General features: G+C 43.1%; 1 protein-coding gene across 8 annotated transcripts in view; it reads left to right on the top strand.

The window, feature by feature from the left end:
• The first annotated feature begins 4,974 nt into the window (after nt 1-4,974).
• The window catches only part of Ubr4 (ubiquitin protein ligase E3 component n-recognin 4), a 129,702-nt gene continuing 119,870 nt past the window's right edge, over nt 4,975-14,806 (top strand). For all 8 annotated transcript variants that reach the window (XM_003471371.4, XM_013153847.3, XM_013153848.3 and 5 more), the window contains exons 1-2: nt 4,975-5,204; nt 13,184-13,281. In XM_003471371.4, coding sequence (XP_003471419.2) covers nt 5,026-5,204; nt 13,184-13,281 — 277 coding nt within the window. In that variant the 5' untranslated portion in view covers nt 4,975-5,025. The remainder of the gene's footprint in view (nt 5,205-13,183; nt 13,282-14,806) is intronic.

Genomic DNA, 14,806 nt, shown 5'->3' with positions numbered 1-14,806 from the left:
TCCTCCTTTCTTCTATGCGGTTTGATAGCAGCCTGGCAGGCAGGATTAGCATTTTCATAAGCCAATTGTTTAACAAGGTCAGAGTTGTCCTCGGAGGTGCCAAAGAGACGCTCAGTTGCCTGTAAGAGGCGATCAACGAAATCAGAGAAGGGTTCCTCAGGTTTCTGTTTTATTTTTGTAAGGGAAGAAGCAACTCTACCAGAGGGGAGCTTTTCCCATGCTTTGATTGCTGCCAGAGTGATCTGAGCAAAAAGGCCTACCTCATATCGCATTTGAGCTTGTTGTGTAGCATATCGACCTGTTCCTGTTAGCATGGAAAGAGTATAATGATTTCTCCTGTTAGCATTATCTTTAGCTAAAAGTTCACATTGGTCTTGGAATTCCGCCTTCCAGAGCAGATAATTGCCCCTGGAGAGTGTAGCTCTGGTTAAATCCCTCCAATCATTAGGCGTAATCCAGCTGTGGGTTAAGGAATCTAAAACCTCAAGGGTGACGGCCACCATGGGACCATATTGGGATACTGCTGTTTTTAATTCTTTTAGGGCAGTTACTGGGAACCGTGTATGAGCCCTACTAGTCCTCGGTGCTAGGGGTGGTGGGTCTGTGTCTGTATCACTATTATGTGGGTCAGAATCATTCTCTTCTTCACTATTATCAGTTTCTAAATCCCATCTCTGTAGGCGCAGTGGCTGTCTTTTTTTGTTTCCCCTAGTTGTTGTAGTGGCCTGTGTTTTATCCCTTCCATGTTCATGGCTTGGGGATCGATCTCCGTGTCTAGTTCGTCTCTTTTGTCTCCCCCTTTCTTTAATTGTTTCACTGTCGCCATCTTGTGGACTGGTGCCATCTTGGGCGGGTTGAGTTGTTTCCCCGCCATTTTGTGAGTCATCGCCACCTGTGCTAGTTGGAGCGGTTTCCGTTACCGGAAACAGTAAAGGAGGTACCATTTTTAAGGTATCTGTTTTTGGAGGGTGGGTTGTTTCTGTTACCGGGAACATCATTGTTGGTGCATCTAAAGGGGGATGAGAGACTACATCTAGTGACTGAAGTTGTAAAATGAGTCTTTGTCTCTTCTGTTTTAATTGAAGCTGCTGTTGTAAATAATGGATCTCTGTCTCTAGATCAAGGAGATTAGGAGGTGGACCAGGCGGCTTTTGGAAGCCAAATGGAGGGTTATCTATCTTTTTTGCTATGCCTTTAATCATTAATTCAGGATCGACAGATAGCGCAGGGGCTGCAAAAGGGGGTTCCTCACCCTGATATTGAATAGCCTCTTCCGCTAGTTGTGACCAATTAACCTTTGGGAGGACAGAAAGATCAGGATACATAGACTTATATGATGGAGGGGGTGTGGCGGCACTGAGCTCTAAGGAGCGCTGGCAGCCAGTTTGAATGGTGGCGCCATTTTGAGTGTCTCCGGAGGGGGAGAAGTCGCCATCTTGAGTGGGCTCCGGAATATCAAGAACCACAGAACCAGGAGAGCTGGGTGCGTTGGATAAGTCTGGCGGCTGTGGGGTACAATTGCGGGAGGCAGATAATGCAGCCTCACCCTGAGCAAGCATCTCTGCAATCTGGGGATCTGTGTGACGTTGCGTCAGCAGCTCAGAGATTAAAGTCCAATATGTAAAAGAAGTTACCGGAACCTTTTCCGGACCAAAAACTCTATAATAGTCTTTGAGAGTGTCTCCTACTTTTTGCCATTTTTTTGAATTAATGGTGCCCTCTAGAGGGAACCAGGGACACACAGAATGTACAAACTGAAAGTACTGTAGTAAATCTTTAGTTTTAACCTTAATCCCTCTAACCTTGAGTGCCTCCCTGAGGCCATTTACGAACAATTTGTGTTCACTAAGTGCTTGCCCCATGTCAATCCCGTTCACCTACCGTGATTCAGGTGAAACGTAAGGTGGCCGTCCGCACGGATCACAGGGACAAAGTCCCGAAACAGTCACGCCGGCCGGCGATTTACTCCCGTGAATGGTCTCGCGTCGATATCCCTTGTGCCAAGTCGAGCCCCACATTGGGTGCCACTTGATCTGGCTCCCTTGATATGGGCCTCGCCTGGAGAGGGGACGGAGATGGGGGGCTGGGCAAGAGGAGAGAGAGATGGAGACAAGATGAAAGGTTCCAATCAAGTCTTGTTTATTCTTAAAATGGTGACAACTTATATAAGGTGGAGGTGGGCCAACAGGGCAGGAAGAGGGCACGGAGTGCTATCTGATAGGTCATCGTCACATCCGGATATATGACGTAAGTAGGAGAGGATTATGGGTAATGTAGGCAGACCTGAGGATCATGGGAAATGTAGGCGGACTCAGCAGAGGCCCACAGGAGGACGAGATAAGGTGGCAGCAGTGAGATATGCCGCTCTCTACATGTAACAAAACTTTTTTTTTCATCATTACAGAAAAGGTGCAAGAATAGTACAAAGAATTCCCAGATACCTTCCACCCAGATTCTCTAACAGTGTACGCCATTTGCTTTATTCTTCTCTTTCCTTGTCCCCTTTTCTAAATCTGATGAATTACAACTTTCCCAAGGGCCAGGGATATGGCTCAGCAACACAGTGCCTGCCTGGCAAGTAAGTGCAAGGTACTAAGTTGGCTTCCTGGTACCAAAAACCAAACCAAAACAAACCAAAACTTTCCCAAGACGATAGATTCTGAGAGATGGTAATAGCAGAAAGGAATAAAGAATCAGATTTTATAAAACTCTTCTTATATATTTTTAATTGTTATTTAAGGTGAGTAAACATACCTAAACTTCATTTTTTTTTTCTTTTGTCTTTTTCCTTTTTATCGGTATCGGGGATCGAACTCATGACTGCCTGCTTGCAAGGCAGGCGCTTAAGCCGCTGAGCTAACTCCCCAGCCCCTAAACTTCATTTTACAGACATTTTGAGTCAAGCACTTATTTACACTGGCTACTAAGGCGCACCCCTGCAAATTTTGGAGTTCACCTTTAACTGAATTTTAAATTTTTTTTGGTAATAAAATAAAAATAAAAAATAATTTTTTTTTTTAGTAGCAGGACTCAAACTCATGACTTTGTGCTTGCCAGGCAGACATTGTGCCATTGAGCTATGGCCCCTTGAACTAATTTAGTAATTTCAATCTCACTGTTACTTTCTTTGGTCTCTTTAAAGTCTTGTTTCATGCTATACTGTAAAACTGATGTCTCTATTTGCTGCACATCTACTAAAATTATTTCTCTTAAAATGAGACAACTACAAGGTAAGTTTCTGTTTTCAATTCATACCATATGAAATACAGTATTTTGGGGTAGCTAACAAATAATTATAGTATGGTACTAAAATGAATTTGGCTTTTATTTTGATACTGAGCTGAGCTACATTCTTAGCCCTTTTTAAGTTGTGAGACCGGGTCTTGATAAGTTACTCAACTGCCCCAGCTGGGCTCCAACTTGGAATCATCCTGCCCCAGACTCCCAGAGTGCTGGGATTTGCCTCCATGCCCAGCTTAATCTAATTCTTTACATTTTTGGTAGTCTGAAAATGATCTTTGTTGTGAATTACAAAAGGATCTGTTCTTTAGTTGCAGTTTCCACCAAATATACATGGTTACTTTCCATAACTTTGTAAAAGCTCAAGGACAGACTTGGTATCTATGGCTAGTCCTTGAATGCTAATAGTTGTATGTTACTCATTTAATTGTTTCTATAAACATTGTATCAGAAGTTACTTCAGCTCTGTATTCCATGGCTTTTTAAAAATTTGTAGGTCACCCAGGCTGTGCTCAAACTTGTGATCCTCCTGCTGCAGCCTATCAGACTGCTGGAATACAGGTGTGTATCACCATGGAATACAGGTGTGTATCACCATGTCTGGCTAGGTTATATTTTTTTTATAATGGTTTTGAGGTTCTTAGAATGAGATATATCTATCTCGTTTGTTTTTAAATTGAAGTATAATTTTACAAGCAAGACCAAAACATACAAATTACAGGTATATGACTTGATGAATACTCTGTGCTTATATCCATGGGACCCCCAACTCCCATTGGTACAGAACTTTTTTAGCTCCAGGTAGGCCTCATTAGTATCTTTCTACTGGTCATTAAAACACACCTCTCAGCAATGGCTTCTTAACTACTTGTTTCACTCTATTTCTTGAAATACGACTGTATCAGATCTTTCATCAGCTTAAAATTTCTTTAATCAGCTTAAAATTGCAGTTCTTAGTTTCAGGTGGTTCATAAAAATTACTCTTTTTTAGTTATTACCGCGTTTTTTAGAACAGAATATCAGAAGCTTGTGCTTCACCCAGAAGTCTTTTTTGGTCTGTTTCTTTCACCATCTAAATCCCAACTCTTTGCGACTACACAAGAACAAACCTCCAGTACTGAAATAAATGTGCTATTTATAAAGGAACAGCTTTAACTAGAGCGCATTCTTTAAATCTGTGACCAGAAATTCTGCAAAAAGTGATACAAATAAAAGTTCGTAAGATTATTATTGAGGGAAATCTAAGTACACAAAAGGTTTGAGAGCGAAGAGAATAAGGATTATTGATTAAAATAATTGCGAGAGGGGCGAGAAGGAGAAAGCTTTGCAGCACTGAAGTATATACTGAGCATTTTCGGCGGGGAAAGTGGGTGAGCAGCCTTAGACTTTGGCCCCTTCTTCTAGTCCGTAGCTGTTCCAGAATGGAGTTATTTTTGTGGATATATAGTGTATATTGCTGTCCGGCATGTGTCTCCCCGAACTCAAATTGTAAACTCACCTTTCCAGCAGACAGAGAAGCCACGGCTTACGCAGCTGGTGCGACTCCCAGTGCGCAGGCGCAGACGTAGACGCGCGCCTGCCGGCTCAGGCTAGACTCTGCGCAGGCGCAGTGTCTCTGATTCGCTCACCTGTGAGAGCCTGGAGGACGCTCCGAACGTCGCTGAGTTTTGTCGTCGGCCGCGTCGCGCAGTCTGACGCGTCGATTGCGTCACTTCCGCCCCCTCCCGGGAGGCGGCGCTGGGCCGGTGGCAAGCCCCCGGAGGGAGCCGCAGTAGTACGACGAAGATGGCGACGAGCGGCGGCGAAGAGGCGGCGGCGGCATCAGCACCAGCGCCCGGGGCCCCGGCAACGGGGACAGACACGACCCCGGGCTGGGAGGTGGCGGTGCGGCCCCTGCTGTCCGCGTCCTACTCCGCCTTCGAGATGAAGGAGTTGCCGCAGCTGGTGGCCTCAGTCATCGAGAGGTACCGGGCGGCGGCCCCGGCTGGGCGGCGCAGGGGGGGAGGGGACTTTAGCCGAGCTAGACCCACTTCCCGGACTGCCTCCTGCCGCTCGGGGATCCCCACTCCAACCAAGGTTTCGGGGCTCCCCGCCCTGGGAGATGAGAGCTTGTCTGGGGCTTCTTCCGTCAGCTGTGTAGATCATCTGTGCCTCAATTTCCCCTCCAGAGCAAAACTTTTGAGGCCGCCCTTATGGGAGGGCGTGGCCGGACACATCTAAGAGTGACTTTGAGATCCTTCGCGCTTGGAGGAGAACGTCCCCAGGGCTGCCCCACTGTGTTAAGGTCAAGGCATAGATGAGTTTGCATTTCTCACTTGTCCTCCTCTCCCTGGCCTGATCGGAGCAGAGCCGGGGGTTTAAATCGGAGACTTAACACATAATTTAATAACGGTCTTTCCGTCGTTCTGTAATCACTCGAGGCACGTGTTATTTCTGTGATTGAAGGCACAAGTTACCACTTGTGACTAGTTTACGCTTCGTACGAATTTCTACCGTAACGGTCTTGGTTTAAAATATTTCAGTGCGTGTATCAGAAAAATCGTTTTTCTTCCATTGAAAAAGAGCCCTCTCGTAATAAAATATCTCTTTTACAGTCTTCGTTGGCTTGCTGTTACATGTTTGTGCCTTTTTGCACAGATTCTTGTTACCGGGAAGGTCAGTGTCCACCTCCTGACACACTAGGGTACTGTGTATAGAACAGTCTGGTTAGTTTAATAGTAGAGTTCCACTTTTAAAGCCACTCTCACTTTCATTTTCCATTTTCTAGCCAACCTTGTTTTAGGAACTCCTGCAGTTGCTAACTGGGTCCTTTAAATTTTTTGCTAATATATTTAATGTATACAGAAGGTAGAAATTGCGTTGTGGGCTGGGGATTTAGCTCAGTGGCCCAAGCGCCTGCCTGGCAAGCACGGGGTTGTGAGTTAAATAGCTGGTACCAGCGGAGAAAAGAAAAAAGAAAAAAAGAAACTGCTGTTAGTACTCAAGGGAGGCCCGTGGTTTGACACAGTATCTATTATAGTGCTTATTGTTTTTAGGCTGTGGTGCTTTAGATGCTAAATTTTAAACAAGTTACAGTATTATGATGTTTAAGTTTAGTAACTTTAGAGTTAAGAACTGAGAAGGTTATAAAATCATTTGTCCATACTTTCCTCTTCATCCTGTATTCCCAGACCTTGTGGGGAGAAAGGGAAGGGGAAGAGAAAGAGAGAGAATGTTCTGGGGATTGAACCCAGGGCCTCTATACTGAGCTACATGGGATTCATACCTTTTAAATTGTGATAGTTACGCCACTCCAGCCAGCTCTTGGAAGGAGCCAAAGCCAAACACAGACTGCGTTTGAAATTTTCCAGTTAAGTGGTGCTGACTCCCGCCAACCCCTTTAGGTATTAGTTCAGATAAACAGGGGTAGCCTGTGCTTGTAGACAGTATTAAGACCTCTCTTTATGATTTAGAAAAATTATTCCAACTGATGGGTGTTTAGTAACCATGGGTGTTTTATTAGAAGAGCTTTGAAGGCTGTTCTGGATTTTGTGGCTCACTTAATTCTGAAAGCCTGTTACATGTCCTCTTCAGGCTCTGTGAAGAGAGTATGATAAAGTTCCAGAACAAATATCCAGCTTGCCAGGTCTTTACAGAGTAGGACAATTAAACATAACAAGTGTTCAGTTTAGTGTATGGCACAGGTCAGCAAATTTTGTGTAAAGGGCCAGATAGTAAAGAATTGCAGATGCTGTTGTCTGTGTGGACTGCTCAGCTCTGCCTCTGCAGCCTGCAAGTAGCCATAATATGGTGCAATGAGTGACTCCAGCTATGTTCAGATCTTACGTATGGACACTGAAGCATGAATTTCATGTGATACTTCCATAAAATTTAGAAATCATTCTTAGCCACAGATGCGCAAAGATAGTTGACTATCTGGATTTGGCCTTCATGTTGTATTTTGCGAACCCCTGCTTTAGAGCACACAGGTTATACCTTGGTATCAGTTTCTCTCAAAAGTGAAGTCAGAGTCTCAGAACTGTGGAAATACATCTTCCATACCATAGTGAGTCATGGCCACAGAGCGTAAAGCTGACGTCGATATATGCTGAGGTGGCATTTATTTTCCAGCGAATCACAGGTTTAGATGTACTTTACTTGTGTAGTTGCCACTCCTGTCTTCTGTAGTTCCCTGGTTGCTCCCTAGTGTACTTGCCCTGTCTCTAGGGATCTTTTATTTTTCTGTTACAGTCTGCCCTTCTCCGCTTCCCCTTTTGATGTCCTGGGTCCACTGGGCCAGCTCTTTAGTTTGGCAGCCTCTTCATCGCTTGGATTCCTCTCCTTTGACTATTGGGTATTGTGGCACTTCAGAGATTCTGCAGTACTCTGCCATTCTGCTTCCTGTCTTTATTCTTCTATGCTTTTATATAGTTGAAACTGACCTTTTGAAGAAAGATTAAAATTTCTTGTGTTCAGATTTTGTTAACTTTAACTTTGTTACCAAATTGTGAAATGAGAGATATAGATAACATTGGATAAATTATAAAATGTTCCCTCAAAAGTAGCATACATTTTGTGCTCTCATGGTTTTTTTTTTTTTTGTACGGGGCATTAAACTCATGATGTTGTGCGTGCCAGGCAGGCACTTGTGCCACTGAGCTAAATTCCTAGCCCCAATAGCATAGATTTTTTAAAAAAAAAAGCATCGGGGCTGGAGATTTAGCTCAGCGGCATAAGTACCTGCCTTGCAAGCAGACGGTCGTGAGTTCCATCCCTGGTACTGATAAAAAAAAAAAAAAAAAAGAGGAAAAAAAAGAAAAGCATCTGAGTTTATTTACAGGACAGTTCACCTGCCTACCTTCTTCCTTTTTTCCTCCGCGCTCACCTTCCCTCCCCACTTTTCCCTCCCCTGCCCTTCCCTTCTCTCCCTTTTGTTGTTCATTTTTGTCTTGCTTTTGTTTTTTCAATACTGTGGATTGAACCCAGGACTTGCACAGGCTGAGCGAGCCACATCTCTAGACAGCCTCCCCCACCTTGCTTTCCTTTTATTTTGAGATAGCGTCTTGGTGACTTGCCCAGCCTCGCCTTGAACGTCAGTGTTCTGCTTCATCTTCTGTAGCAGCTGGGATTGCCGGTGTGCACTCACACTCTGCTTCATTTTCATTTTTGTCTATAGTAAGAATTTACTAGTAAAGACTGAAGATTTTTTAACCATGATTATCTTCCAGACCAGAAATGGAGTTAGAACTTGTTCAGTGGAGCACATGCCATCCAGGGGGTTAATTACTATTTAGTAATTGCTGAATGTTGTCTTCTGTATTAAAGTACAGAGAATTCCTTTCTTAACTCTGCAAGATATGCTGGTGAACATAGTTATCATTAGATAATTTGATTGATTCTTTGTAGATTTGAAGAAGAATAAGTCCATTTCTCCATTCAGTCCTTCCTGGGCTAATGTGGCCTCTTTAGTCATAAGCCTCTTTGAGAGTCTCTGCCTCCCAGACAGTTGATGAATTTAGGACAAAGATACCTCCCTGTGAGGGAGAGAGTGTTACAACATTCCCATTAGGTACTGTAGTCACTTCCTGAAGATTTTGAAAAGAAGAAAGAGATGTAGTGATGCTGTAATCCTTTCTATGTGTGTATGTTCTATACTTAAGTTGATGATTGACCTACAGAAAAAATAGCCTGCCATCAAAAAGCAGTCTAATTGTGGAAATCATGAGATTAGTCCTAATGACCAATGTTCCCATGCCTTAGTGTCATTCAACACAGATCTGTCAAGAATGTGAGAGAATTATCTGAAAGAAAACTTTGAGTTCTTTGGTTAACAACAGCACATGTGGAGAGATAGGTGATTGTATATGTTCGTATACTTCATGATTTTGGTATCATGAAACAAGTATTTAAAAAAAAAAGAAACAAGTATAATGGATTCTATACTTAGAAATTCATGAATCTGATAAGGGATTAGAGGACCGAAGAGTTTGCAAAGTTTTTGAAAAAGGTATACAGTATTTTACCCAAGAGGGAGCCTGGAGATGAATCCTTAGTCTTTTATTATGCTCCCCAACTTAGATTTCCATGTCTTCCAAAAAAGAGCTCGTTATTTCTAGATTGTAGCCAGTTCTTTTTTCACTTACACATCAGATTGGATTTTTCTGGCCTGGTTGCTCAGCTGCTGTTTTTCTTTGTACTGTGCATTGCGTTCATTTACTATGGAGTAAAAAAGCCCCAGAGTCCATGTCTATCAGCAGAGTTCAGGCTCAATAGGGCTACTGCTGCAGAGTTTGTTGGGAAAAAACAGGTGTTTGAGGGTGATAGCTTGACTAGCCAGAGGAGAGAGACATCTTTTCATTTTAAGTCCCTTTATTTTTTTCCTCATGTTGTATTTGTCTTGAATTTCTTCTTTCTCTTTCTTTTTTGTCTTTTTTGAGACTGGGTTTTGCTATGCAGTTCAGCAACTCATGCCCTCACACTTGCCAGGCAGGCCTTGTACCTCTGAGCTGTTGCCATCTGCCCTTGAACTCACTTTGTGTGCCAGGCTGGCCTCGAACTTGCGGGGATCCTCCTGCTTCAACCTCCCAAGTGCTGGGATTGCAGGCATGCACCATCGTGCCTGGCATGTCTTGAATTTCTTCGTTCTTCTCCTTTCTATTAACGTCTTGTCCTTTATTCCATTTTTACATGTTTTCAAATGCTCTCGTGTTTTGGTGCCTATCAGTTTCTTGGGGAATGAGGATGATGGTGTAGTAAGAGGTGACAGCACAGCTTTATTAGGTGGCTCGTACACACTGTTTCTTTACAATCAAGACATGACACTGAAGCGGGGCACAGTTTTGCATGTCTGTGATCTCTTACTACTCAGGAGACTGAGGCTGGCGGGTGGCAAGTTCAAGTTTGAGCCCAGCCTGAGCAAAAGAGATGTGAGAGTGAAAGCTGTAACAACATCTGTTACTTTCCTATTCCTCTTTCATGTCTGTCTGTCTGTCTGTCTGTCCTTTTTCCTCAGTGTTGGAGATTGAATCCAGGTTGCTGCTTTGCTCATGCTAGGTTTGAACTCAGATTCTTTCTGCCTCGGCCTCCCAGAGTGCTGGGATTACAGGCATGTGCCACCACGCTGAGCACTTCAAGTCTTTTTAAAACCCGTGTTTCCCAGGTTTATTTGTATTTGCCCTAGCCCTTGTAAGGAGCTGAAGAAGGCTCTATTTTCCTCTTTACTTCTGTTTCCTTGTTGGTATAAGAAGTGTGTTTCTAGGGAAGGAAGTCAGGTTGACTAAATCACACCGGAATCCTGGAGATGGAGGTTAAATCCCCTGCATGCGTGTGTGTGTGTGTGTGTGTGTGTGTGTGTGTGTGTACACACACATTTAAAAACAATTACAATAGGATGAAACTGAGCCAGGCAGTTACATTAATTTATTCTTCATTTAATTATTTAGAGCAGAGACACATCTTTAGGGAAGGAAAGTTGATATATTTCATGAAAACACATTAAGTTCACTTAATTGAGTGGGTAGTTTTTCTTTTGAATTTGGTAAATGTATGAATCAGCAACAAATGGGGCTAACTAGCTCTAAGCTTTTGAAGTAAATCAAGGGAGGTAAATAACTCAATAAAATATCAAATTACAGAGTGGAAAACCTCAAAACAAGAAAGTATGGAAATAAAGGAGAAGCTAAGTATGTGAGATGGAAGCAAGGGGATTTAGTGTGCATTTTTCTCCTGAATGTATGGATTTTATAAGTGAGCTGGTCACCAGGAACTTCTAATGCTGCTTAGTATTTAAAAGTGTTGGCCTCCTGTTTTTACTCTGATGTGACAAATAAGGAAAAGTGACACTCAGTGGCCAGGAAGATCCTTCTATGTCATAAGTGCTCCATGAATATTTTTCTATCCTAAAAGCAGGGGTGGGTACGCACGGGACAGGACACAGCAATCTCCCTACTTAACCCTTCCTTAATAAATCCCCAAATAGCGAAGTACTTGCTTTGCCAGACTCTTCAGTGTTGTTTGAGGTGATTCAACCCTCACGCTGGCATCTCTAAGCAGCGTCTCTTTGGCTCCTGTGCTCATTGGCAGCTGCGTGGAGTGCTGGCAGTGAATGGAGTTCTAACTCTGTTTACGTTTGGCCCGCTGGGCTCACACTTCTTGCTGGGCATTAACTCACTAAGGAAACTGTTTAGCCCTATCTCTGTGCTTTCCATTTAAGAAGATGCATTTTAGAGTCTTCTCTGTGCCTTCATGTTTCATGGGTTGTGGATCAGCGCCTGATTTGGTAGATAAAGCAACTTACATATAAGTAGTTGGCTCTAGTGGTCTCAGGGTCTTCAGGGAGGCAGTTCCTCAGCTAAAGATGAAAGACATGGTTCGAATGTCACCAAGCCTTAGCCTACGTGGAATGGTGGCCAGGCTGGAGTGAAGGCTCTGGTACTCTGGTCGTCAGTTTTGGAGTAAGTTTCTGCATTAGGGTAGTATCATTGTTAGGTCTTTTTTTAAAAAAAAAACAAAACAAACTTTTTGTTTTTTGAGACAAAGTCTTGCTATGTAGTTCAGCCTGGCCTTGAATTCAAACATTGTGTAGCTGTCTCAAATTGATGGCAGTCCTCTTGCCTCAGTTGCCCTCTTGTTGGGGTTGTAGGTGTGCACCGGTGTGCCCTGCTACCACAATGGGTTAATCTGTGTGTCCACTAACACTATTTTGAGTGATATGATCTAACCCTTTTTATTTTTATTTAGTTTTTTCAGGGGACAACAATGATATGTACATTGCACATTGTTATCCCTTAATCATTCATCCAGAGCACAAGACATCTGCGTTCAGTTGTCTAAACAATACCAGCACAAATCTTTCTCCTCAGAGAAATCAGTAGTGTAACTCTCTGAACTATTTTTTTTACATACCTGTGCATATATACACATGTTGTTTCAGTTTCTCGCACTAGACAATGTGATGTTTACACGTGTGTCTTATTTCATTAATGAGTATGATCTCAAGTTGCATCCATTTTTCTATAAAGGTCTACAGCCTATCCTTCTTTATGGCTGAGTACTACTCCATTGTATAAAAATACATCTTTTTTATCCATTTCTCAGTCAATGCAATTTTTTTTTTTTTTTTTTGTCTTTTTGAGACAGGGTCTCATTATGCAGTTCAGGCTGGCCTTGAGCTCACTTTGTAGTCCGGGCTAGTCTCGACCTTGCAAGTATCCTCCTGCCTCAGCCTCCCTAGTGCCGAGATTACAGGTGTGAGCCACCACTCCTGGTAGTCAGTGCATATTTCAGTTGTTTCTAAGATGTGACTATACAAATTTTGCTGCCATAAATATGGGTGCACGTATATCCCTGTGGTATGCTGCTTTTAATTCTTTTGGGAAGAAGTGGAATAGCTGGGTCGAATGGAACCTCTAGTCCTAGTGTTTTGAGGAATGGCCACACTGATTTCCACGGTGGTTGCACAGTCAGCATTCCCAGCAGTGGAGAAGGGTTCCTGTATCCTCATAGTACCTCCAGCATTTATTATCACTTGACTTCCTGATACTAGCCATTCTTTCCATCTGCCCCCTTTTAATAATAAAGCTGTTACTAGCTTCCTGGTCTTTGCTCATCAGTAATATACTGTAGAACAAATTGGTATCCTGTTATGTTTTTCCTTGCGTTTTAGTTTTAGGGTTTGAAAATGTTTTCTGTCTATGAGCCTGTACTCACTGAGCCTCATATCTTAAACAAATTACTTCTAAGCTTTATTTTCTCAGCTTTTTTTGGCAATGCCAGGGTTTGCACCTAGAGCCTCATGCAGGTACAGGGCAGGCAGTCCGCTGCAGAGCTGCATCCCAGCTCCCAGTGCTGAAGACAGAGGTGTTAACATTACCTGTGGGAGCTGCCAGAGGATTAACTGAATGCCTTGAAGGCTGTGTGGCAGTGAGAGGCAGTACATGAGTAACGGCTGGATGTTTCCTTTCAGTGAATCAGAAATCCTGCACCACGAGAAGCAGTATGAGCCGTTCTACTCATCGTTTGTTGCACTTTCCACACACTATATTACAACAGTTTGCAGCCTCAGTAAGTATTGCTCATCACTGCCTTCTAGGAAGTTTGTGAACGGGGAGAGTTTCGGCCTTCGTCAGAGCACCCGAACACGTGGTTAACGCCCTGTGTGATAAGCCATTCCCCCAGAGAGGGCTGGGCTCAGCGGCGGCTCCTGGTGGCTTCACAAGCTGCTCTCACTGGACGTGGGTTTCATAACCGTTTCCTCAGTCCTGGTCGGCATCACTGTGGCCTTCTTCCTCCTTTCTCCCTCTCTGCCTCCTCCTCTTCCTCTCCCCCGGTCTCTGCCTCCTTCCTTTTCTTCCCCCTCCTCTTCTGCTTTTTCCTTCTTCTTCCTCTTCCTCCTTTGGCCATTTCTGTTTCTCCTCTTTCTTCCTCTCCTCCTCCTTTTCCCTTCCTTTTCTCTACTTTCTCCTCTTCCTCTTTCTGTTGTACTAGCTCAGAGACTGCTGAGCTATAGTGCTACTTTTTTTTTTTTTTGTCTTTTTCCTTTTTGTTGGTACCGGGGATCGAACTCACGACTGCCTGCTTGTAAGGCAGGCGCCTACACCGCTGAGCTAAACCTCCAGCCCTTATAGTGCTACTTTTTAAAAAATTATTCTGACGCAGGTTTCTCAGTAAGTTGCCAGTGCTAGCCTAGAACTTGCTATTCTTTTTGCCTCTGCCTTTCAGTGACCAGAGTTTATAGACATGGGCTACCATGTCTGGCCAGCTCCTTCTCTTACTCAAAAGCATTTTTGTTAATTTCAAACATGTAGTAACTGGAGAGTTAATTTTTTAGGCTCCACTAGTAGTAGCTAATGATCTCTGGGTTTAACAGCCACAAATCAAGGTCCTGTTCCTTACTGGTTTGAGTGAAAATGTGAATTCTCTGTTCATCTCTAGTATATGAAGAGATTGTAAATTTAGTCCCTCATTTTCTGAATTTTCCTATCCTCAAAGTGACCAAATCTTGTTATATTATTTCTTTTTTTTTTTTTTTTTTTGTCTTTTTCGTTTTTATCGGTACCAGGGATCGAACTCACGACTGCCTGCTTGCAAGGCAGGCACTTATGCCGCTGAGCTAAATCCCCAGCCCCGTTACATTATTTCTTAATTTTTACATTTTCAGTTTTTAAAAATCTTAATTCAAATAATCCTGAAGAATTTAAATTATTTACTTGGATAGTTACTGAGCTAGTAAACTGAAAGGATTATGTAGATTGCTGAATAATCTTTCATTATCAAGTGCTAGTTATTACAGGGACTGGTAGCTGCTGGAGGAACTACTGTTAACTTGAGGAAACTTTGTAGAGGAAGCACCTTACAAAAAGTCATTTAGAACCCATAGGAGTCTGGGGATATAACTCAGCGGCATAAGAGCCTGTCTGGCAAGCACCAGGTCAAGTTCGATTCCCATTACCAAAACAAAACAAAACAAAACAAAAATAATAAGCCATGGGAAAGGAGAGGTTATGCATGTGTCTGAGAGTGTGACGTCAGGCAGACTTTCTGGATTTGAGTCTAGCTATATGATTGGGCATGTGATTTAACTCTTCTG

The sequence above is a fragment of the Cavia porcellus genome, unplaced genomic scaffold (assembly GCF_034190915.1).
Source record: "Cavia porcellus strain 051 isolate PalLab524CR breed Dunkin Hartley unplaced genomic scaffold, mCavPor4.1 scaffold_25, whole genome shotgun sequence".
NCBI classification, from domain to species: domain Eukaryota; kingdom Metazoa; phylum Chordata; class Mammalia; order Rodentia; family Caviidae; genus Cavia; species Cavia porcellus.
This window is presented reverse-complemented; position numbering and strand designations above follow the sequence as displayed.